General features: G+C 60.2%; 4 protein-coding genes across 4 annotated transcripts in view; 2 read left to right on the forward strand and 2 right to left on the reverse strand.

Annotated features, from left to right (window-relative positions):
• Positions 1-6477: 6477 nt before the first annotated feature.
• Positions 6478-8719, forward strand: CHLRE_08g358544v5 (uncharacterized protein). Its single transcript, XM_043064729.1, has 5 exons — positions 6478-6980; positions 7096-7401; positions 7537-7623; positions 7717-7889; positions 8113-8719. Exons 1-5 carry the CDS (start codon positions 6635-6637, stop codon positions 8299-8301), a joined length of 1101 nt encoding a protein of 366 aa, XP_042921730.1. The 5' UTR covers positions 6478-6634; the 3' UTR covers positions 8302-8719.
• A 188-nt stretch (positions 8720-8907) lies between these two features.
• On the forward strand, positions 8908-12219 carry CHLRE_08g358545v5 (uncharacterized protein). The gene is made up of 5 exons (XM_043064730.1): positions 8908-9147; positions 9318-9558; positions 9655-9727; positions 9926-10057; positions 10219-12219. Exons 1-5 carry the CDS (start codon positions 8980-8982, stop codon positions 11411-11413), a joined length of 1809 nt encoding a protein of 602 aa, XP_042921731.1. The 5' UTR covers positions 8908-8979; the 3' UTR covers positions 11414-12219.
• Positions 12220-12420: 201 nt separating this feature from the next.
• Positions 12421-15607, reverse strand: CHLRE_08g358546v5 (uncharacterized protein). The gene is made up of 2 exons (XM_043064731.1): positions 14709-15607; positions 12421-13994 (listed from the first exon to the last, which is right to left on the reverse strand). Exons 1-2 carry the CDS (start codon positions 15301-15303, stop codon positions 13906-13908), a joined length of 684 nt encoding a protein of 227 aa, XP_042921732.1. The 5' UTR covers positions 15304-15607; the 3' UTR covers positions 12421-13905.
• Positions 15608-18274: 2667 nt separating this feature from the next.
• The window catches only part of CHLRE_08g358547v5 (uncharacterized protein), a 4233-nt gene continuing 1033 nt past the window's right edge, over positions 18275-21474 (reverse strand). The window contains exons 4-6 of the mRNA XM_043064732.1: positions 20578-21258; positions 19539-20234; positions 18275-19208 (exon numbers count right to left, since the gene is read on the reverse strand). Coding sequence (XP_042921733.1) covers positions 21186-21258 — 73 coding nt within the window. The 3' untranslated portion in view covers positions 18275-19208; positions 19539-20234; positions 20578-21185. The remainder of the gene's footprint in view (positions 19209-19538; positions 20235-20577; positions 21259-21474) is intronic.

Here is a 21474-nt window from a genome sequence, read left to right on the forward strand (position 1 = left end):
GCGGTTTGTAACGCTACACGGCAGTAAGGAGTCAATAAGCGCTGACTTATCGCAGCGCAGTGGAGATAAGTCTAGTTATTGCGACGTAACTGCCGTGTTGCGTTAGAGTCACGCACGGCGCAGGACGCTCGGGTACGTGCCTGTGCATGGGGCCGAACCGAGCTGGGTCTTGTACGCGTCAGGAGCACACGGCGCCTTATCTGCCGTTGTGCTTCTGTACTGTATTTCGGATCGTCCCTCTGCCGGGACGGTGACAACCCACCCGCCCCCCCTGGTGCCGCCGCGGATTAATGTGGTGGCACCCGTGGGCGCTGCGGCGTGCGTGGTTGTCTGGACTCTGCTGCTATCAGGCACTTCATACATGCGACACACCCAGTACTGGCAGCACTTTCGGCCACTAGTGCAACCTCAACACGGGCGGGCTGGGGCGGGCACGGCGGACTTGGTGGGGTTATCGGGAGCTGCGAGGCCGGAGGTAGGAGGCCGCTGAGGGCCACGAATGAGTTGCTAGGCCGCTTGAGGCATGAGTGGAGGCTATTGTCGGTTTGAGAGATTGGGATTGTCGTTTGGGGCCGTGGCGGTTTGTAACGCTACACGGCAGTAAGGAGTCAATAAGAGCAAACGATAATGTTTTCGTGAGTAGCTGCGGGGCTACAGTGTCAATAGTGTTTTAGTGCATCTGGAAGCTGATCCCCGTTCAGCGACGGGGTCTTCGGAGCAGAGTACCGACCGCTTACTGGGTCGGCTGTACCGGCCCGTCCGGCCGGCGTGTGGTGACGTTCTGGTCTTCTTGTGGTCCCGGAGCCCGTTGGCCCCCGACGACTCTTCCTCAACGTGACTTTTGCACGGGTGCTAGAACGGTCCTCTACGCTGGGCATGCATGGGGATTTGGGGGTGGGTTCAGCTGGCGCCGGATTCCCATCTCAACTAGACACCGCTCCCGACTAGGGGGCAAGTTGGCATGCGGAGGTGGGGACCGCATGCTACCATAGTGCGGGATATGATGGTGCGGGAGATGATGTTGTTGTTGACTTGTCCTGCGCGCCCTCCTCATGCAGACCGAACTGTCCATCCGGGCGATGCAAGAGGCATGGGCTGGCATTGCCGGGCGTGTGATTTTGGACGGTTGCATGTGCGGCCTGGTGGGCAGCGGCTTGGAATGCCCTGTCTGCGGTTTCTCCGCCTAACAACATGCGTGTGTCATGGCAAACCTTGTACTGCTAGGGACGCATGCAGGGCGTCAAGCATTCTGGAGGGCGCGGGCGATGCAAGAGGCATGGGCTGGCATTGCCGGGCGTGTGATTTTGGACGGTTGCATGTGCGGCCTGGTGGGCAGCGGCTTGGAATGCCCTGTCTGCGGTTTCTCCGCCTGACAACATGCGTGTGTCATGGCAAACCTTGTACTGCTAGGGACGCATGCAGGGCGTCAAGCATTCTGGAGGGCGCGGGCGATGCAAGAGGCATGGGCTGGCATTGCCGGGCGTGTGATTTTGGACGGTTGCATGGGCGGCGTGGTGGGCAGCGGCTTGGAATGCCCTGTCTGCGGTTTCTCCGCCTAACAACATGCGTGTGTCATGGCAAACCTTGTACTGCTAGGGACGCATGCAGGGCGTCAAGCATTCTGGAGGGCGCGGGCGATGCAAGAGGCATGGGCTGGCATTGCTGGGCGTGTGATTTTGGACGGTTGCATGGGCGGCCTGGTGGGCAGCGGCTTGGAATGCCCTGTCTGCGGTTTCTCCGCCTGACAACATGCGTGTGTCATGGCAAACCTTGTACTGCTAGGGACGCATGCAGGGCGTCAAGCATTCTGGAGGGCGCGGGCGATTCTAGAGGCATGGGCTGGCATTGCCGGGCGTGTGATTTTGGACGGTTGCATGTGCAGCCTGGTGGGCAGCGGCTTGGAATGCCCTGTCTGCGGTTTCTCCGCCTGACAACATGCGTGTGTCATGGCAAACCTTGTACTGCTAGGGACGCATGCAGGGCGTCAAGCATTCTGGAGGGCGCGGGCGATGCAAGAGGCATGGGCTGGCATTGCCGGGCGTGTGATTTTGGACGGTTGCATGGGCGGCGTGGTGGGCAGCGGCTTGGAATGCCCTGTCTGCGGTTTCTCCGCCTGACAACATGCGTGTGTCATGGCAAACCTTGTACTGCTAGGGACGCATGCAGGGCGTCAAGCATTCTGGAGGGCGCGGGCGATGCAAGAGGCATGGGCTGGCATTGCTGGGCATGTGATTTTGGACGGTTGCATGGGCGGCCTGGTGGGCAGCGGCTTGGAATGCCCTGTCTGCGGTTTCTCCGCCTGACAACATGCGTGTGTCATGGCAAACCTTGTACTGCTAGGGACGCATGCAGGGCGTCAAGCATTCTGGAGGGCGCGGGCGATGCAAGAGGCATGGGCTGGCATTGCTGGGCATGTGATTTTGGACGGTTGCATGGGCGGCCTGGTGGGCAGCGGCTTGGAATGCCCTGTCTGCGGTTTCTCCGCCTGACAACATGCGTGTGTCATGGCAAACCTTGTACTGCTAGGGACGCATGCAGGGCGTCAAGCATTCTGGAGGGCGCGGGCGATGCAAGAGGCATGGGCTGGCATTGCCGGGCGTGTGATTTTGGACGGTTGCATGGGCGGCGTGGTGGGCAGCGGCTTGGAATGCCCTGTCTGCGGTTTCTCCGCCTGACAACATGCGTGTGTCATGGCAAACCTTGTACTGCTAGGGACGCATGCAGGGCGTCAAGCATTCTGGAGGGCGCGGGCGATGCAAGAGGCATGGGCTGGCATTGCCGGGCGTGTGATTTTGGACGGTTGCATGGGCGGCGTGGTGGGCAGCGGCTTGGAATGCCCTGTCTGCGGTTTCTCCGCCTGACAACATGCGTGTGTCATGGCAAACCTTGTACTGCTAGGGACGCATGCAGGGCGTCAAGCATTCTGGAGGGCGCGGGCGATGCAAGAGGCATGGGCTGGCATTGCCGGGCGTGTGATTTTGGACGGTTGCATGGGCGGCGTGGTGGGCAGCGGCTTGGAATGCCCTGTCTGCGGTTTCTCCGCCTGACAACATGCGTGTGTCATGGCAAACCTTGTACTGCTAGGGACGCATGCAGGGCGTCAAGCATTCTGGAGGGCGCGGGCGATGCAAGAGGCATGGGCTGGCATTGCCGGGCGTGTGATTTTGGACGGTTGCATGTGCGGCCTGGTGGGCAGCGGCTTGGAATGCCCTGTCTGCGGTTTCTCCGCCTAACAACATGCGTGTGTCATGGCAAACCTTGTACTGCTAGGGACGCATGCAGGGCGTCAAGCATTCTGGAGGGCGCGGGCGATGCAAGAGGCATGGGCTGGCATTGCCGGGCGTGTGATTTTGGACGGTTGCATGGGCGGCGTGGTGGGCAGCGGCTTGGAATGCCCTGTCTGCGGTTTCTCCGCCTGACAACATGCGTGTGTCATGGCAAACCTTGTACTGCTAGGGACGCATGCAGGGCGTCAAGCATTCTGGAGGGCGCGGGCGATGCAAGAGGCATGGGCTGGCATTGCCGGGCGTGTGATTTTGGACGGTTGCATGGGCGGCGTGGTGGGCAGCGGCTTGGAATGCCCTGTCTGCGGTTTCTCCGCCTGACAACATGCGTGTGTCATGGCAAACCTTGTACTGCTAGGGACGCATGCAGGGCGTCAAGCATTCTGGAGGGCGCGGGCGATGCAAGAGGCATGGGCTGGCATTGCTGGGCGTGTGATTTTGGACGGTTGCATGTGCGGCCTGGTGGGCAGCGGCTTGGTATGCCGTTTCCCCAGCGACTCCGAAGCTTCCAGTGCTGTAATCACATGGTATAATGTGTTGGGGCACGCGTTCTACACGCCAGGCATACCGCATCAACCGACGGGCCCCGTGCGGATGGGCGCGCCGCTGCCCTGTCCCGGCTTACGGCTGCCAGCAACAGAGGCTACATTCCGCCCCCACCAGCGACTCCGAAGCTTCCAGTGCTGTAATCACATGGTACAATGTGTTGGGGCACGCGTTCTACACGCCAGGCATACCGCATCAACCTACAGGCCCCGTGCGGATGGGCGCGCCGCGGCCCTGTCCCTGTTTATGGTTCCTGACATTGCCTGAGCACCCAGTGCCCCTGCCGGCGGCAGAGGCTGCATTCCGCCCCCACCAGCGACTCCGAAGCTTCCAGTGCTGTAATCACATGGTACAATGTGTTGGGGCACGCGTTCTACACGCCAGGCATACCGCATCAACCGACAGGCCCCGTGCGGATGGGCGCGCCGCTGCCCTGTCCCTGCTTACGGCTGCCAGCAGCAGTGGCTGCATACGGCCCACACCAGCGACTCCCCAAGCTTCCAGCGCTGTAATCACATGGTACCATGCGTTTGCGCGCGCGTTCTACACGCCAGGCATACCGCATCAACCTACAGGCCCCGTGCGGATGGGCGCGCCACTGCCCTGTCCCTGTTTACGGTTCCTGACATCGCCTGAGCACCCAGTGCCCCTGCCGGCGGCAGAGGCTGCATACCGCCCCCACCAGCGACTCCGAAGCTTCCAGTGCTGTAATCACATGGTACAATGTGTTGGGGCACGCGTTCTACACGCCAGGCATACCGCATCAACCTACAGGCCCCGTGCGGATGGGCGCGCCACTGCCCTGTCCCTGCTTACGGTTCCTGACATCGGCTGAGCACCCAGTGCCCCTGCCGGCGGCAGAGGCTGCATACCGCCCCCACCAGTGACTCCCCAAGCTTTCAGCGCTGTAATCACATGGTACAATGTGTTGGGGCACGCGTTCTACACGCCAGGCATACCGCATCAACCGACAAGCCCCGTGCGGATGAGCGCGCCGCGGCCCGGTCCCTGCTTACGGCTGCCAGCAGCAGAGGCTGCATACGGCCCCCACCAGCGACTCCCCAAGCTTCCAGCGCTGTAATCACATGGTACCATGTGTTTGCGCGCGCGTTCTACACGCCAGGCATACCGCATCAACCTACAGGCCCCGTGCGGATGGGCGCGCCACTGCCCTGTCCCTGTTTACGGTTCCTGACATCGCCTGAGCACCCAGTGCCCCTGCCGGCGGCAGAGGCTGCATACCGCCCCCACCAGCGACTCCGAAGCTTCCAGTGCTGTAATCACATGGTACAATGTGTTGGGGCACGCGTTCTACACGCCAGGCATACCGCATCAACCGACAGGCCCCGTGCGGATGGGCGCGCCACTGCCCTGTCCCTGCTTACGGTTCCTGACATTGCCTGAGCACCCAGTGCCCCTGCCGGCGGCAGAGGCTGCATTCCGCCCCCACCAGTGACTCCCCAAGCTTTCAGCGCTGTAATCACATGGTACAATGTGTTGGGGCACGCGTTCTACACGCCAGGCATACCGCATCAACCGACAGGCCCCGTGCGGATGGGCGCGCCGCGGCCCGGTCCCTGCTTACGGCTGCCAGCAGCAGAGGCTGCATACGGCCCCCACCAGCGACTCCCCAAGCTTCCAGCGCTGTAATCACATGGTACCATGTGTTTGCGCGCGCGTTCTACACGCCAGGCATACCGCATCAACCTACAGGCCCCGTGCGGATGGGCGCGTCGCGGCCCGGTCCCTGCTTACGGCTCCTGACACCGCCTGCGCACCCAGTGCCCCTCCCAGCAGCAGAGGCTGCATAACGCTCACACCATGCGTGTTGCAGCCAGCAGCAAAGGCTATTGCAGCCCCTTTCACTCCTTGAAGTTCCTACAACAAGCAGGTCCTGAAACTCTGAGCGGCCTATGCGTCATTCCAACAGGCCTCCATAACAGTGCTCAACTGAACGGACTTTCTATTTATGTAAACCCATGGCTTTCCCCTGAGCATGCGCACTGCAATTGCCCCTCCGTCTTGTCTCCTCCGCACAATACCAGTCCTGCTGCATTCATACTTGTTGTCGTATGGCCGCCATTCTTCCTGCGCACGGTACGCGAGGTGTATGGCAAGTCAAGGCGCAATGGCGGGGCAGGAAGTTGGAGGCATGACACGCACCACACCTTGACATTTGAACACACGTGACGCATAGCATGTGTTGCACACGCAAGCGTCCATGAATGCGCGCAGCAAACGATATACACGCAGACGCAGACGGAGTGAAGGGAGGGGACTACACGCAAGACTACACGCAAGACTACATTTAAGGCATCCTGGCGTATCGTACAGTTGCCAGACATTACCTGGCCGACATCTTCAACAGCACAATGGGCCATAATGGGTGACGCCGTTGCACCAATCCTGCTCTCATCCGGGTTGCTGACAAGCGCAGTTGGCTCCGTCCGTGTCGATGCGGTCGGTTGCCTTGCCAACTCCGCCCCGTGTCCGCCTTGCTGCACTGCCCCCATGTAGCCGAATGGATCAGTCACATCGTGTTCATTGCGAGGTGTACTACGCGCACGCTTGCATGTCCTGGGCATGTCCATGTCCAGTATGAGAAATCTCAAGTATGGAGCTGCTTAAAGCACATTGTGAAGTACGTGAAAGGAATGAGCACATTTACTGCCCGATAATTTGCGTATCATGCTGCATGATCGGGCTTCGCAATCAAGAATCCAAACTTCCATTATATTTGCATGTTCTCGTTACTATCACAGTTGTATACAGTATTTATCTTTTCTTACGCAACTCTACACAGCATGTCCACCTCTAACACTCCGGGCAAGACCGCCATGGCGCCTACGGCGCGCACCTACGCCGCTGTCTTAGCGGCGTCGCTGTCGCCTTCACCTTCTACCAAGGTCACTAAGAAGGCTAGGATTGAAACTGCAGTGACCGGCACTGTGGCTTTCGCAACTGCGGGATCCCCCCTGAAGGACGGGGCTCAAAAGCGCACGGAGCAGGCTGCTCAGCCCGCTGAGTCACAGATCGTCATGGACCTGACGAACAGTGACGATGAGGCGGGCCCCGTGAAGACGGCGCCGGTTCCCAAGGCCGTGGCAAAGGCGCGCACCATCAGTGCCATGCTGATGTCGGCCGCGCGCGGTAAGCTGGTGGCTGGGTGCAGAAATAATGTGATCATCAACTGGAAGGCCCTGTCCGTTCTGGGTGGCCTGGTCTCAACCTGTGCCTCCCTTGCCTTCTCCCTCTCACCTCTCAGGCGCTGGCACTCGCACTGTGGCGCCCACCGCCAAGGCCGCAAAGACCGCCGCGCCCGCTGCCAAGAGCGCCGTGCCCGCGGCCGCGCCCGCTGCCAAGAGCGCCGCGCCCGCTGCCAAGAGCGCCGCGCCCGCTCCCGCGCCTGCTGCCAAGAGCGCCGCGCCCGCTGCCGAGACCAGCGCCACACCCCCTGCCAAGCCCGCCACCGTAAAGGAGTCGCTCGCGGCCGCCGCCGGTGGCCCTGGGTCGTCGATTCCTGCTACCCCGCCAATTGTTGATGTTGACAACGAAAGCGACATGGATGACGGTGAGTTAGCCTCATGGCCTACTGCCAGTTCCTGTCTCCTTCCTGCTTCTTGCCTGCTCTTCGTGCCTTCCTACGTGCTACGTATTCGTGCATGCCCTTACTGGCTTCTGAACACCATGTCGCATTGATATGCAGTTGAGGCTAGCGAAGACGATGGAAACGACAAGGTTGCAGACATGGGCACGAAGCGTGGCCGCAATGCCTGCGGCCATGGCGCCATCGGTAAGCTTCGATGCACGAGCGTGCGGGCTTCTTTTTTACGCATAGGGCATACTGGTCACCTGCTACTAACCGAGACACTCCACCTGCTTGCAGATTGGAATAATGAATCAGTGCGTATTGCGAAGTTCGTCAACATCAAGAACACCAGCCGTTGGAATGGGATCGGGCACAATTTCGTCAGGACTCCTGAGTGCACGTTCTTGTGCCTTGCCTGCATGAAGCACCCCGGTGCGAAGGCCTCTGTTTGGACCAAGGGCGGCAACAAAGTGAGTGTGCTTGCAACCATGTAGCCTGGCAATGCAGCGTGTGAGCCGGATTAGGAGAGACTAGGGGTGTGCGCATACTGCACGCAAGCAAGCGCATGCACTGCGGCGCACCGTCTGGGGTACCCATTTACAGCTGCAGCCTGACAGCTAAGACAGGACCTGCTACCCAGCCGCCTCCCCGCATGCTTGCGTAAGCTTGCAAATCCCTTGTGTTCTGCTGCAGGTCATGAACATGACTTTGTTCAACAAGCACCTTCTCTCCAAGAACCATCTGGACGTTATAGGCGCGGCTAAGAACCACACGAAGATGTCCAACATTGTCGAGAAGCAGAAGGTCAAGCTCAACCCAACGCTGTGCAGCCTAATCCGTTCGGCCTACGCCTGCGGCAAGGATGCCATGGTGCGTTTGTGAGCGCGGCGCGTGGGCAATTGTGCATGGCGCACATGTGGGCGCGGCGCGCGTGCGTGCTGGTGTGTGTTCGTTTGGTGTGTTGGTGTGTGGTGGTGTAGCAACGTTTGTGGTGTGTTGGTGTGTGGTGGTGTAGCAACGTTTGTGGCACATTTGGTAAGCGGTACTAGTGGGCGTAGTGTGCTGTAGTGTATGCATACGGCATGTACAACAGGCATGGCGTTCGGCTGCATCTTTATCGGCTGACACGTTACAACGTGCACCCTTCCTGCTTGCTCGCAGCCCCTGACCCACTATGTGAAGATGGTCAAACTCCAGGCTGCGAACTGCGCTGACTGCAAGCATGACTGCAAGGCGCATACGTGCCGAAAATGCGATGCGTCCAAGGCATGCGGCAGTGGTATCACTATTTCCGGTCCATACCACACCGCGGAGAAAGCGTCGGAAATGCTGGCTTGCCTGTCTGAGGTAAGACCTGAACATATGCAGCTGTGGCGGGAGCTTACGGGATTGGGTTCGTTTTTGGCGTGATGGTATGCATTGCTTGGATGCTGGTGCTGTCCTTGTATCATACCCTCGCCAAGTATACCGGTGCGCATGCTAACGACTGACAACCCGCGATCTGCGCAGGCAATTTCAGAGGAACAACTCAAGAACATCAGGGCATCTCCTGTCATCTCCATGATGATTGATGAGTCTACTGACCGCACTGTTTCGCACAACCTGGCCGTGTACATTACATACGTGGCGCCCGATGACAGCATCAAGACTGAGTTTCTGCAACTGGAGGCAATGAACAATGGTGCCACGGCCGTGAACATCTATGACAGGCTCAAGGAGGTGTTCACGGTGCGTTCTTAACAGTGTGAACACGTGGCCTTCTCGAGCAGTAGATTGTGCGGTTACGCAGGGACAGATCATGCATGTAGAGCCACGGACGTGCGGACAGTGTCGGCTGTGTGTGCTGAGCTGTGTGTTCTGCTCCCCCGCGTGTGCCTGCTGCAACCAATTACGTACAGGAGAGCAAGATTGATTGGAGTAAGCTTGTCGCCTTTACCAGTGACGGTGCCAACGTTATGGTTGGGAAGCACTGTGGAGTGGCGACCCGCATCAAGACGGATTGGCCCTGCGTCCTGACTAGCCACTGCGCTGCGCACCGACTGGCTCTGGCCTGTGCGGACTTCTTCAAGGAGTTCCCTGCCCTGGTCAAGGTGGACAACATGCTCTCTAAGATCTACAACTACGCCAAGACCTCGACAGGTGCGCTTGGGCGCGCTAGTGGTTGTTGTGTGGCGAGTTGTGAGTGAATGGCTTCTTTGATGTATTGCTGTAACTTGTGCACACCGTGTCCTACAGTGCGAACCGCTGCTCTGAACGACATGTACAAGGAAAGGAAGGCGAAGGCATACAAGATCCTGAAGCCGCACACGTAAGCCGCACACGTCGTGCCTTGCTACCTGCTGACATGTGCGCTGGTGTGTGGGTGTAAGTGTGTATGTGGGTGTGTGGACGGCGGTAGCCTAGCCTGTGGAGTAGGGTGAGACGGCTTCACAAGCTGCGTGCTACCTGCTGCTGAGGCTGAGGGGTTGATATACATCCCGCTTGCACACTGCGCAAACTTACGCAGGGTTCGGTGGCTTTCCCGGTCTGAGTGTGTGAGGCGGATCAAGATTACCTACCCGATCCTGCTTGCCTTCTTCAATGAGCGGAAGAAGGACAAGAAGGATGTGGCCGCGGCCGAGATTTACGAGTGGCTCAGGTGTGTGGATGCCCTGGGATGTCAGGAATGCAAGCGTGTGCAAGTAGGCGTGGGCGCGCACTCGTGCTCTAGTGCGTATGTCCGCTGCATGTGTGTCCGTGACTGCGTTCCTGTCTTGGACTAAAACGCGATCACTACCGCATGCTATTTCACACCTGCAGGCAGGTGGACAACCTCCTGCTCATCACCTGCATTGACGGAGTTCTGGCTGCAACAGCGGAATTGAGCAAGTGGTTCCAGCAGAGTGATCTCGCCCTCGTTGACGTGCATCAGTACCTGGAACTAGGGCTACGGCACCTGATCAACGCCTACACCTACCACAAGGAGGGCGAGACGTCGAACGCACCTCCATCCTTTACGGCACCCATCCAGGCCCTGATCAAGGACCTTGCAGCGAAGGATGGCGTGTTCCACGGCCACCAGATGGTGCTGACAACCCCTCCCACGACGATCGCGCCTGCCACCACCACCACCGCCACCACGACAGCGGAGTCTGACAGCGACAATGACGGCTCTGACACCAACACTGACACGACAGCGGAGTCTGGCAGCGACGATGATGACACGGCACCTACGGCACCGAGCTGGGCGGCTTTCCCTCAGACTCTATTCCGCAGCAAGCTTGCTCTCAGCAGCATGGTCAAGAAGCTGGTTGAGAACATCAAAATGCGATTCCCCGCTGATGTCTCAGTGGCTGCAAAGTTTGGGGTGCTGGGCCCCCGTGCATTGGCTGCTGATTCCGGTGTGCCGAAGTATGGCGAGGAAGAGGTGGCCGCTTTGGCACAGCACTTTAAGCCCGTCTTGGGTGATGATTGCCTGTTGGCAGTTGACCAGTGGGTGATGGCTCGGGCGCGCCTGATTGCAGTGGCAAAGGAGCAGAAGAAGAGTGGTGATGTTATGAAGGCGAGGCCGTTCTATGAGAGGCTCTTGTCGTGGCTGTCTGGCATGGGCCGTGAGCTCACTGTCCTGGTGCAGATTATGCTTGTGCTGCAGCCATCTACGGCAGAAGTTGAGCGTGGCTTCAGCGCGATGAATGACATCAAGACGCCTGGCCGGGCAAGCATGAAGCTTGGCACCCTTGACGTACTGATGCGTGTGCGCCTTGTGGGCCCACCAATTGCGTACCAGCAGCGGCCTGTGGCTGGTGTCTCCCTTGCCCCGTATGCTGAGTTTGATGCAACGCTGCTGGGGCCTGCAGTTCAGAAGTTCGCTGCAAAGCTTGGCCGCGTGCCCCAGCGCAGCAGCCACAACGCCCGCCCGTCCCGTGTGAAGCATCGTGTGTGTGAGATTGATGTCAAGGCACTTCTGAAGGAGGCTGAGGAGGAGGCCGTTCAGAATGTGGATGTCTCGTGCTAATAATTTGGCATACGAACGTTTGAATTCTTTGAAAGCGGTCCATCTAGCAAATACATACCCGATACGATTGTGTATGATTGAAACGTTGAAAGAAGGGACGATAGTGTATTGGGGATTCGATGCACGAGGGTGTGTGCCGACGTGTGAAGATGACTAAACTGGAAGCGGTTAGGCCGCGATGGCGCTCTGCCTGTGTGTATGTGCGGTAGAACTGTGACTGGTCATGGCTTTGGCCCCGGCACTTCGGTGACAGCAAGCAGTTAGCAGGTATAGCATGTACGCCGCGCAGGCAAGCGAAGGCTCAGAGTTGCTTGGGGAAATGCGCTGCGACATGCCTGTGCATATGATCGCATTTGGACTTGTTCATTAGTGTTGCACTGCGTGAAACAGATACAAAAGCCGCCGTTTACAGTTGCGAAAAAGCGAAATTGCAACATGTCAAGATGTCTAGACATTTTACATGGCTTCCACAAAGGCACTTTGTCTAGACAAAAAAATCGTGGATTTGGGGGCCTGTTTGTCTACCCCCTTGACAAAAATTTCCGCTCCAGAGGCCAGGAATGTCTGGGTCAAGACATTCCCCCGCAAACAAGATACGACCCCTGATATGAAGTATGAACATGAAGCCAGTTCAGGCGCAAAGGAGTCGGAGGGCCACGCTATTCGCAGTCAAGGTTGCGCCCTCATCCGACGGGGCCGATTACGCACAGATGGGCCCAACCGCCATTAGCAAAACCAGGCCTCCTGGTGGTTACGTTTGGCCTGTGTCTGTGTGTTTTGCCCTACGGTTTCCAAGTATCAAGGCAAGGTTGGGCGCGTGCGGCGGCGCGAGGCCCACACGGCACGTGCCAGCCCGCGGGTCGCACCCCGTGTTTTATTTGGGGGGGGGGAGCAGCGGGGGATGGGGGGTTAGGGAGCACGCCGCCGTTGCATGCCTGCCCCTCCCTGCTGACTGCACTGCTACAAGGAGCCGGTTCCAACTTCCAAGTAGTCGGCCTCTGCGCGTTTACGGCTTGCGATTACACCCGGCTGGCGCCGTACCCGTCCGCTACTCAATAGATCCTCGCTTTACCCATCCGCTACTCTCCATTCACTCGTCTTGCCTTTGCGCCACACTGCCACCCGCGGCCCGGCCTGCTCGCGCCGTTGCATGCCTGCCCCTCCCTGCTGACTGCACTGCACTGCTACAAGGAGCCGGTCCTAACTTCCAAGTTGTCCTCTGCGCGCTAGTGGTGGCTGCGCACAAGCACCTTCACACTCTTTGAGGCAACAAGCAGTCAGGAAGGCGCCCATGCCAATGCAACGCGACGGCGAGGGTAAAACACACACGCACACGCGCGAGCGACCAAGCCTTGCGACACGAGACCCAAACCTCCCCTCCACATCCTTGGCTGTCCTAAGTCCGAAGTTATTACACGCCACGCCACGCCGCGCACCCCCTGCACCCTGTGCCTGCCTGCCCGCCCCGCCTACCCCCCTTGCAAGCCTCCACAAAACTCCTTTGGCCTCCAGCGGCGCACACACCAAACACACACACACACACACACACACACACACACACACACACACACACACACATAGGCTTTTTTCAACACACACTGCTTACCATGCCACCAAGGTCTTCAGGTCCGGCGCACACGCACACACGCCGCCCCTGCTGCCTCCGGAAGGCTCGCCTCCGCTGCGCCTGCTGGCCACACATGCCGGCTCATTCCTCGCACCACACACACGCAGACACGCAAACATACACACCGCCCCTGACACACACCGCTTACCATGCCGCCAAGGTGTTAAGGTCCTGAGGCCCAAGATTGTGGGAGCGCCGCCGCCCACGGCCGGCCACACCACACAGCCAGGCGCCCGCAATCCCCAATGTGCAAGCCACGCACGCCGTACACGCCACGCGTGCCCAAATCCCCCTCGTCCGGGCATTCCAAATACAACCACAAAACGCGACCCCAACATAACCCCCGCCGCACGACTGCAAGGCAGCCCCACTCCTCCTCCAATCCCCCTTCCGCCGCCCATCCCTGCCTCCACATCCAGTCCGGCCCCTCATCAGCCGGCCCCTCATCAGCCGGCCCCTCAGCCTCATGCCCCTGCTCAGTGGCTTGAGCCGGGTTCAGTCCTCGTGCGACAGCAGGGTTCAGTCCTCGTGCGACAGTCGCTTGGGTTGAGTCCTCGTGCGACAGTCGCTTGGGTTGAGTCCTCGTGAGAGAGCAGGCCCTCAGGCACCGCCCGCCCGCTGCTGCTGCCCCTGCTTCTGCCGCCGCTGCTTCTGCCCCTGCTACTGCCGCTGCCGCCCCTGCTGCTGCCCCTGCCGCTGCTGCTGCTCCGGCTACTGCCCCTGCCCCTGCCGCTGCCGCTGCCGCTGCCGCTGCCGCTGCCGCTGCCGCTGCCGCTGCCGCTGCCGCTGCCGCTGCCCTGCCGCTGCTGCTCCGGCTACTGCCGCTCATGCTGCTACCCCTGCTACTGCCTCTGCTGCTGCCCTGCTACTGCCGCTCCTGCTTGCCACCCTGGGCGTCGCCCTCCTCCTCTTCGTGGGACAGGACGCCCTCGGGAATGGACCGCAGCAGGGCGCCTGCAGCAGGTAGGGGTGTGGGCGGGGAGAGGACGGGTGCGTGGGGTGGGGGTGGGGTGGGTGGGGGTGGGGGTGGGTGGGTGGGTGGGTGGGGGTCCTGCGTGAATGCTTGAGATCTAGCGTGCTCCAGGCGTCAGTTCCGCGTTCCTCGGCAACCGCCAACCTCCAACCTCCACTAAACTCAGCGTGGACCCATCCCCGCCTCCCTCCGCTCCCCTCCCGCCTCCCGCCCCTCCCCTCCTCTCCCCGTCCCCCTGCCGCCCCCTTCCACCCCTGCTCCACACCTGGCCCCCCCCCCCCTCCTTCCCACCCCAACCCCACCCCACCCCGCCCCGCCCCAACCCACCCGAACGCAACCCCACATTACAACTATGCCCCCACCCCCCACCCCCGTGTGGCAGCTTCCGCCCCCGCCCCTCCCGCCCCAATACCCAATACCCCTCACCGAACACACACACACACACGCTGCCAAATTCCACCGCGCCCCACACACTCTGCATCTCACCCGTTACCCACCCATTCCACACCCCTACCCCACCCCGCCCCACCCACACATGCCACACACCTGCCACCGCCGAGGGCTCCCTTGCACGCGCCTCCCACGGGACACCCAGGGGTGCCGTACCCCGCCTCCGCACCCCTTCCCTATCCCCGCGCGCCTTACGTGAGAGTCACACACCCACATCCCACATCCCACGCTTCCCACACACACACCTGTCATCGCGGCTGCCCCCTGCGCCGCCACCACCTCCTCCTCATCCTCCTCATTGCTGCTGTCCGATGAGGAGCTGCTGCTGCTGCTGCTGCTGCTCTCGCTGTCGTCGTCGTCATCATCCATCCGCGACAGCATCCCCTCCGGCATGCCCGCCGCGGCAGGGCCTTCGCCCTCGCCCTGAACCGGGACACGGCTGACCGAGGCAACGGCCGCCGCCACCGCAGCACGCGCAGCGGCCGCGGGGCCGGCCGCCGCAGCAGCCCCGGCGCTGGCGGCCAGGGCGGCCAACGGCGAGCTATCGCCGTCGCTGTCGTGGGAGAGGAATCCCTCCGGGATGGCACGAGGCCGGCCTACTGGGTTGGCGCTGCTGCCGCTGTCTTCGCGAGAAAGTAGTCCCTCCGACACAGCATGAGGAGCCGCTGCCGGGTTGCTGTCCTCGCGTGAAAGTAGGCCCTCCGGAATGTTGCGCGGCTTTCCAGCATCAGAGTCGGTGTCGCTGCCACTCTCCTGTGATAAGTAGCCCTCTGGGATGACGCGTAGCTGGTTCAGCGTCGGCGCGGGCCCTGTTCCGTCGGCATCCTCCCGAGACAACATGCCTTCCGGCACCTGAGCCTTTGCCACGATTCCCAGGCAAGAACCGTTGCAGGCGTTTGATTGGTAGGACCAGGCAGTATGCGGTCTGCTTGCAGAGCACCGAGGCTGACGTGTAGCGCCCTTGCAAGCAACGAGCGTTGTTCTTGACGGTTTTTCGACGTTCAAATGCAATTTTGGCCAAACGCTCAAACATCGTGCGGGAAACATATTGAGACGGTCTGCAATCCTTCAAAGTAGCCTGGTAGTTTGTACTAGGTGCGTAGCGTGTTTGTAAACGTATGAATTGCTGGTGAAAACGCCAAACTCCCTAGTGTGGTACGATGGCGAGGTCGCTGCAATCAAAAATCGCTTGAATCCCCCGCAACGTGTCGAACCCTCACCCCTCCACCAAGATTCACCAATCCCTTACCCACGACCACGAGGTTGCGTGCTGCATTCCCGATTGATTCTGGGACTCGTGTAAAAGCCTCGCGCTCTACCACTGAGCTAAGCGGGCGCGTGCCGAAAGCGCCATTTGGGGGCATTCTGTAACCCCGCTACCGGACACCGACTGTAGGGTCGAGGCGTCGCGCCCAGTGCCGGCCTGTCCAAAACAGTGCAGACCCAACCCAGGCCCACCCCGCTCGCTCCCTCCACTTTCGGCTGCGATCTCTCGCCCGCAGTGCATACACACATTTCTGGTCTGGGCAGCAAGCTAGTCGGCCGAGGTGAGGTCTGGGCCCCACTGAGCACCGTCTGTGATACCGTATTGTCGGCTTGCATGCAAACACAAATACAGCCTGAACCGCCTGCTTGTTGTGTGTGGTTACAAGGTGGTGAGCACTACGTGCATTCCTGTCCTTGTAGAAACCTATCCCCAATGCCAAGCGGCCCCAATATGCCATGGATGTAGCACTGGTGGGGTTGGGGGAGGGGCTCCACATTGGGTATGATTGGGCAAGGATAGCCGCCTCTGTTATTAGATACCTCTGAAAGGCTCCACTCTTCAAGCTAAATTGGGCCACTTTCCCCGCTCCCCAACGGTGCAACACTGGCAGAGGCGCTGAATTTGCTTGGCTTCTGGATGCATGCATGCTGGGGTGATGTGCGGGCTGGAAACCCTCCTGCGTGCGTTGTTTCTTGCTCTGTTCTGTGACTTTGGTGGTTGCTTCGCCTTTTTGGGGGGGCCCGTCTGCCCTTACTTGCTTTGCTCCGGATGGAGGGTGCCCTTGGGTTTCGGTGGCTTGTGCGGTTGTCCCTGGTGTTCTGCTTGCTCGCGTTGCAGGTTGCGTGGCGATGTGGTGCTGCGCCTTCCCCTTCCTTCTCCTTTGTAACCGCTTGCGTTGCGGGTACCGTATTCAAGCACGTCGATAACCACTCTCGAACAAGTGTTCCCCGGTCACGGGAACAGGGGCTGAGCCCCTCCACAGCCTGAGGCCGAACAACCTCATCACCCGGACATAGCCGGGGTCGGTTTCCACAGGCACATAGCCAAACCAGGTGCCTAGCAATTGCGATGCCACAGCAGAGCCAACCGCAGCCAGACACAGCACACGTGTCAACAGCTGCACTACTTGTCATGCCGCTACGCTTGCCCTGCAAGCCCCACCGCGGACCGCTACCTAGACACCATCCAGCCGGCTCCTCAGCCTGCGCGCTTGCGTCGCTTCTTGGCGGCGCTGCGCTCTCCTCCTCCACGTGGCCTTTCCCGCCCCCTCCGCTACCAAGATGCGCGCACGCGCCGCCGCCGCTGCCGCTGCCGCCGCCGCCGCCATTCTGCAGCGATGCAGGTCGCTTGTGCCCTAGCAGCATCTCCACCAGCGCGTGCTGGATGTTGGTTGCGGAGTTGATGTCACGTCCCTGTAGAGTGAGTGAGTCCCACTGAGCCCACGACTGAGCCGTCACCCACTGAGCCCACGACTGAGCTCACTGAGCCCCACTGAGCCGTCACCCGCCGAAACCACTCTCGAGAAAGCCGTAAGCTCTAATGTGTATGACGTGGTACGCGCGGTCAGGTTGCTTTTTTGTGTTGTTGCAACGTGTTGATGTGAAGGCGGGGATAAAGGTGTGAGGGAGTGGACTTGTGCTGGTCGGCGTTGCTTGGTCGAGCACTTCAGTTGTGGTACTGCAGGGATTGGCAAGAAGGGTCAAAGGGTAAAACCGCGTCAGGCTGGCGCTGGAAGGCGTTACAATCAAGGAAGACAGTCAAGGAGGGAGCAGGGCACGGGAGCATGGAGAAACAGAGTGCGTGTTGAGCGAGGGCAAGAGCTGGATTCCAGCGGCAGCCGGCAGGTAGTGGCAGGCAATCAATCGTAGGCAGGGGGGGCCTGCAGGTGCAGACCAGCAGGGGCTAAGGCAGGCCCCTGCCCGGCTGCCCCCCGCAGCAGGTTTGACATAGGCAGCGGGAACTCAGCCCTCACATCACCCCAACATGCCTCCATAAGCCAAGGAAGATCAGCGCCTCTGCCAGTATTGCATCGTTAGGGAGCGGGGAAAGCGGCCTCATATCAGTGTGAAGAGTAGAGCATTTCAAGTGCCAGAGGTATCTAATAACAGAGGCGGCTATCCTTGCCCAATCATGCCCATTGTGGAACCCCTCCCCCAACCCCACCAGTGCTACATCCATGGCAATTTTGGGGCCGCTTGGCATTGCGGGATAGGTTTCTACAAGGACAGGAATGCACGTCGTGCTCACCACCTTATAACCACAGACAACAAGAAGGCGGTTCAGGCCTTAAATAGTGTTTGCATGCAAGCCGACAAAATGGTATCACAGACGGTGCTCAGTGGGGCCCAGAGCTCACCTCGAACGTCAATGGGGGGGCTGTGCATGTTCAGTAGCTTGCTGCCCACACCAGAAATGTGTGTATGCACTGCGGGCGAGAGATCGCAGCTGAAAGTGGAGGTAGCGAGCGGGGTGGGCCTGGGTTGGGTCTGCACTGTTTTGGACAGGCCGGCACTGGGCGCGACGCCTCGACCCTACAGTTGGTGTCCGGTAGCGGGGTTACACAATGCCCTCAAATGGCGCTTTCGGCACGCGCCCGCTTAGCTCAGTGGTAGAGCGCGAGGCTTTTACACGAGTCCCAGAATCAATCGGGAATGCAGCACGCAACCTCGTGGCCGTGGGTTCGATCCCCACAGCGGGCGAAGATTTTGATGGATTTTCCTTGAATTCTTTCACTTGGGCGATCTTTTTCTCGCGAAAGTTTGAATTTTTGCATTCGCTGCAAATGATCTCGCCTGTCACCAGGCACCTGGCTTCCGTTTCAGTGGAGAGGCAGCTGTCACCAGGTGCGTGACGCAGCGTCATGTCCATGCCTGCCAATCTTAAGCGAGCTAAACGCTATGCCTGTTTCCGGGCGCAGGACGGATTGCATTGTAATGACACAGGTGCTGGTAGTGGCCAGGTGCTTTGACACGTAGCACGCATTTGAGCATGCCACGAGTCGTCAGGTCACCGTGTAAGTTTCACCGTCCGGCTGCTTTCCACCGCGCCCCTGCGCACTCAAATGGGGGTGTCCCCTTATTCTCATAGGCACTCGTTTGTCTGCATCAACCATACATCGCGATAGGTTGGGGCGACCATGCCAACCTGCGCATGCGCACAGCCGCCCGACAATGGGGTTTTACCGTGCGCGAGCGGGTCGTAATCGCAACCCTTGCCCCCACGCATCCGCCCCTGACGATCCCCCCACCGCCCCCCCCCCCTCCCCCCTGCTTGCTACAAACCGGGGCGTTCAGGGCGCCGCCACCAGCACAGCGCCCACCGCACTTCCCCCCTCCCGTTCCTGCCTACGCTGCAAGGATCCCCCCCCTTCGCGTGGCGCTTGAACCCAAGTGAACTCGTCGAACACCGAGTGAACGAGTTTCATTGCCCCCGGTACCCGCAAAGCCGCGCCGGGCAACATCTCCGGAAAGACTTACGTCTGCAACACGCGTATCAGCATTGCGCATGGCGGCCGGCCCCCTTTCGGACACCGCGGGCCCCTACCTCCGGGCTCAGCTGACACGAACACCCGGGGCCAGGGGTGCCCCGGCTCGGGGGCGCCCGCCTGTGGTTGAGCCCTAATATAACGGCATCCTCAGTTCCTCACAGGCTCACACGAGTCTGGAACACGGACTTCCACGCTTATTGTGAGGTTCCTGATCTAAGGCCCCTTCCCCCTCCCTCGGCAGAGTGATTATGTGTGGGGCGGCCGTTCCTTAGGTCCGGCGAGCCCGAGGTGGTGGCGCAGGTGGCGTACACTGGCACTCACACATTTGCTCCAGGGCACCCAGGGCATCCAGCGATCCCCTTTTCTTTCCCGGAAGGGAAAGGGAATCCCAGTATAGCTGAGTTTCACCACCGCATCCATTCGGCCGTACCACATATCACCCATTCGGCCGTACCACATCCCAGCTAGGGACCTGCTGGGTTTCCTGCAGGTTCCCAGCTCTTGAACCACCGTGCGTTTTGCCCTTGTTGCAGCATGAAAGCATGTGGTTGGTGATACACTTAGGGGAGATTCGTGGATCACATGTCTCACACACGGCATGCACACATGCACACACATGGCCATGCCCAAATACGACATCACCCATCCATCCGCCTTTTCCTTACGTCATGCCAACCGTCTCCCTCTCCGGCCAATACGACCCAAAGGACAGTAAACGGCAGCCAAGGAGTACGGGAGATACGGCAGCGCACCTGCTCGTGAGGCTCAGGAAGCGAGCTGCTGGCTCCGGTTTCCACCAGCTGCGCAGGGGGGGGGGGGGTAGAATCTTCCGAAACAGACCCCATGCCTCAAATGGATAGAGGTCAAGGAGAAAATCACGAATCCGCTTTCAAAATTGAAAATGGGTTTCTGGGTGCAAAGTTATGACCCCTCAAAGTGGCCGGTCGGTCGGTCGGTCGGGGGTCCCAAGAGGTTTTGCACAGGTTCGTGCCAAGTTTTGTTCCTAGCGCTTCTGTCCTGCAGCGCGCGGCACAATGGGTGCAGCGCAACGAGGCGTGCGTAGGTATACCCCAGACTTAGCACACATGCATAATATGGGGTAGTTTGGGGAGCGGCATGTCGGCATGTCGGGAGATGCCTGGGGAACGGGTCAGGGACAGGCCGGTGCCGGGCGGCTTTTGCATGGATGAACGCGTCAGCACAGTTCGTACTATCAAGTAACATTGGAGTAAGCCGTTGCATAGCAGGCCAGTCTATCAGGATACTTGTCGGTGGACGGGTGACATGTGCACATTTCCAAATGTCGGTCGGCCAAAGTGTGTTCCCAAGGCGGATCATTTTACATAGCGATAGAGCTCACCGAGAGCAGTCAATTGGCACCAACCTGACAAAAAACTAAGGGGTTCTGAGGGGGTTTTGGGGGGTCGTACGGTAGGGGGGGCCGGTCGGTCGGTCGGTCGGGGGGTCCGGGAGGTTTTGTGGCATGGGGTCAAAAAAGTTTGTTCCTACCCCCCCCCTGAGCTGCGTGGCCGTTGTCTGCCGTGCCACCCCCATGCCCCCCCCCCCCGCACGCTGTCCCGCTACATGTACCTACAGCAGCCCAGCCCCCCGCCGACACTGCTGCCCCCCGCCCCCGCCCCGCGCCTCCGCCGTTCATGACACGGTTGTCTCCCACTCAACTGCCGCTGTCCATCACGTAGCAGTGCGCTCTTTGTTGCGGGAGCTGGCTCCGGTTTCCAGCAGCTGGGCAGCTACCCGGCAGGTAGAAGTGCCGACCACCGACACCCCACTGTGTATCCTGCCGCCGCCGCCGCCGCCGCCACCGCCGCCAGCTCTTCCAGCGGTCCGTCCCGCTCTGTGCTGCTGCCGTCCATCACCACCGCATCACGTGTAGCCGTCCATCACCACCGCATCACGTGTAGCCGTCCATCACCACCGCATCACGTGTAGCCGTCCATCACCACCGCATCACGTGTAGCCGAACTCGGCGAAGGAGGGCGCCCAGCGGCGGCGCACCACCGCCTCCGCCTCCGGCTGCAGCCTGTGTGGGGCGGGGGGCGGGGTGGGTGGGTGGGGTTGGGGTGGAGGGGGGAGCGGGCAGCTGTGGTGGGGTGGCTGGCCCGGGGTTGGCGGCGCATCGCCATGGATGGTTTGTCATGCCACACACACCTGTCCCCGCAGGTGTTTGCATTCACAATACCGTGCTGTGTCAACGGTAATTTGAACCCCATGCAACAACTGCTTACACGACCACCCA

The sequence above is a fragment of the Chlamydomonas reinhardtii genome, chromosome 8 (assembly GCF_000002595.2).
Source record: "Chlamydomonas reinhardtii strain CC-503 cw92 mt+ chromosome 8, whole genome shotgun sequence".
Lineage (NCBI taxonomy): Eukaryota > Viridiplantae > Chlorophyta > Chlorophyceae > Chlamydomonadales > Chlamydomonadaceae > Chlamydomonas > Chlamydomonas reinhardtii.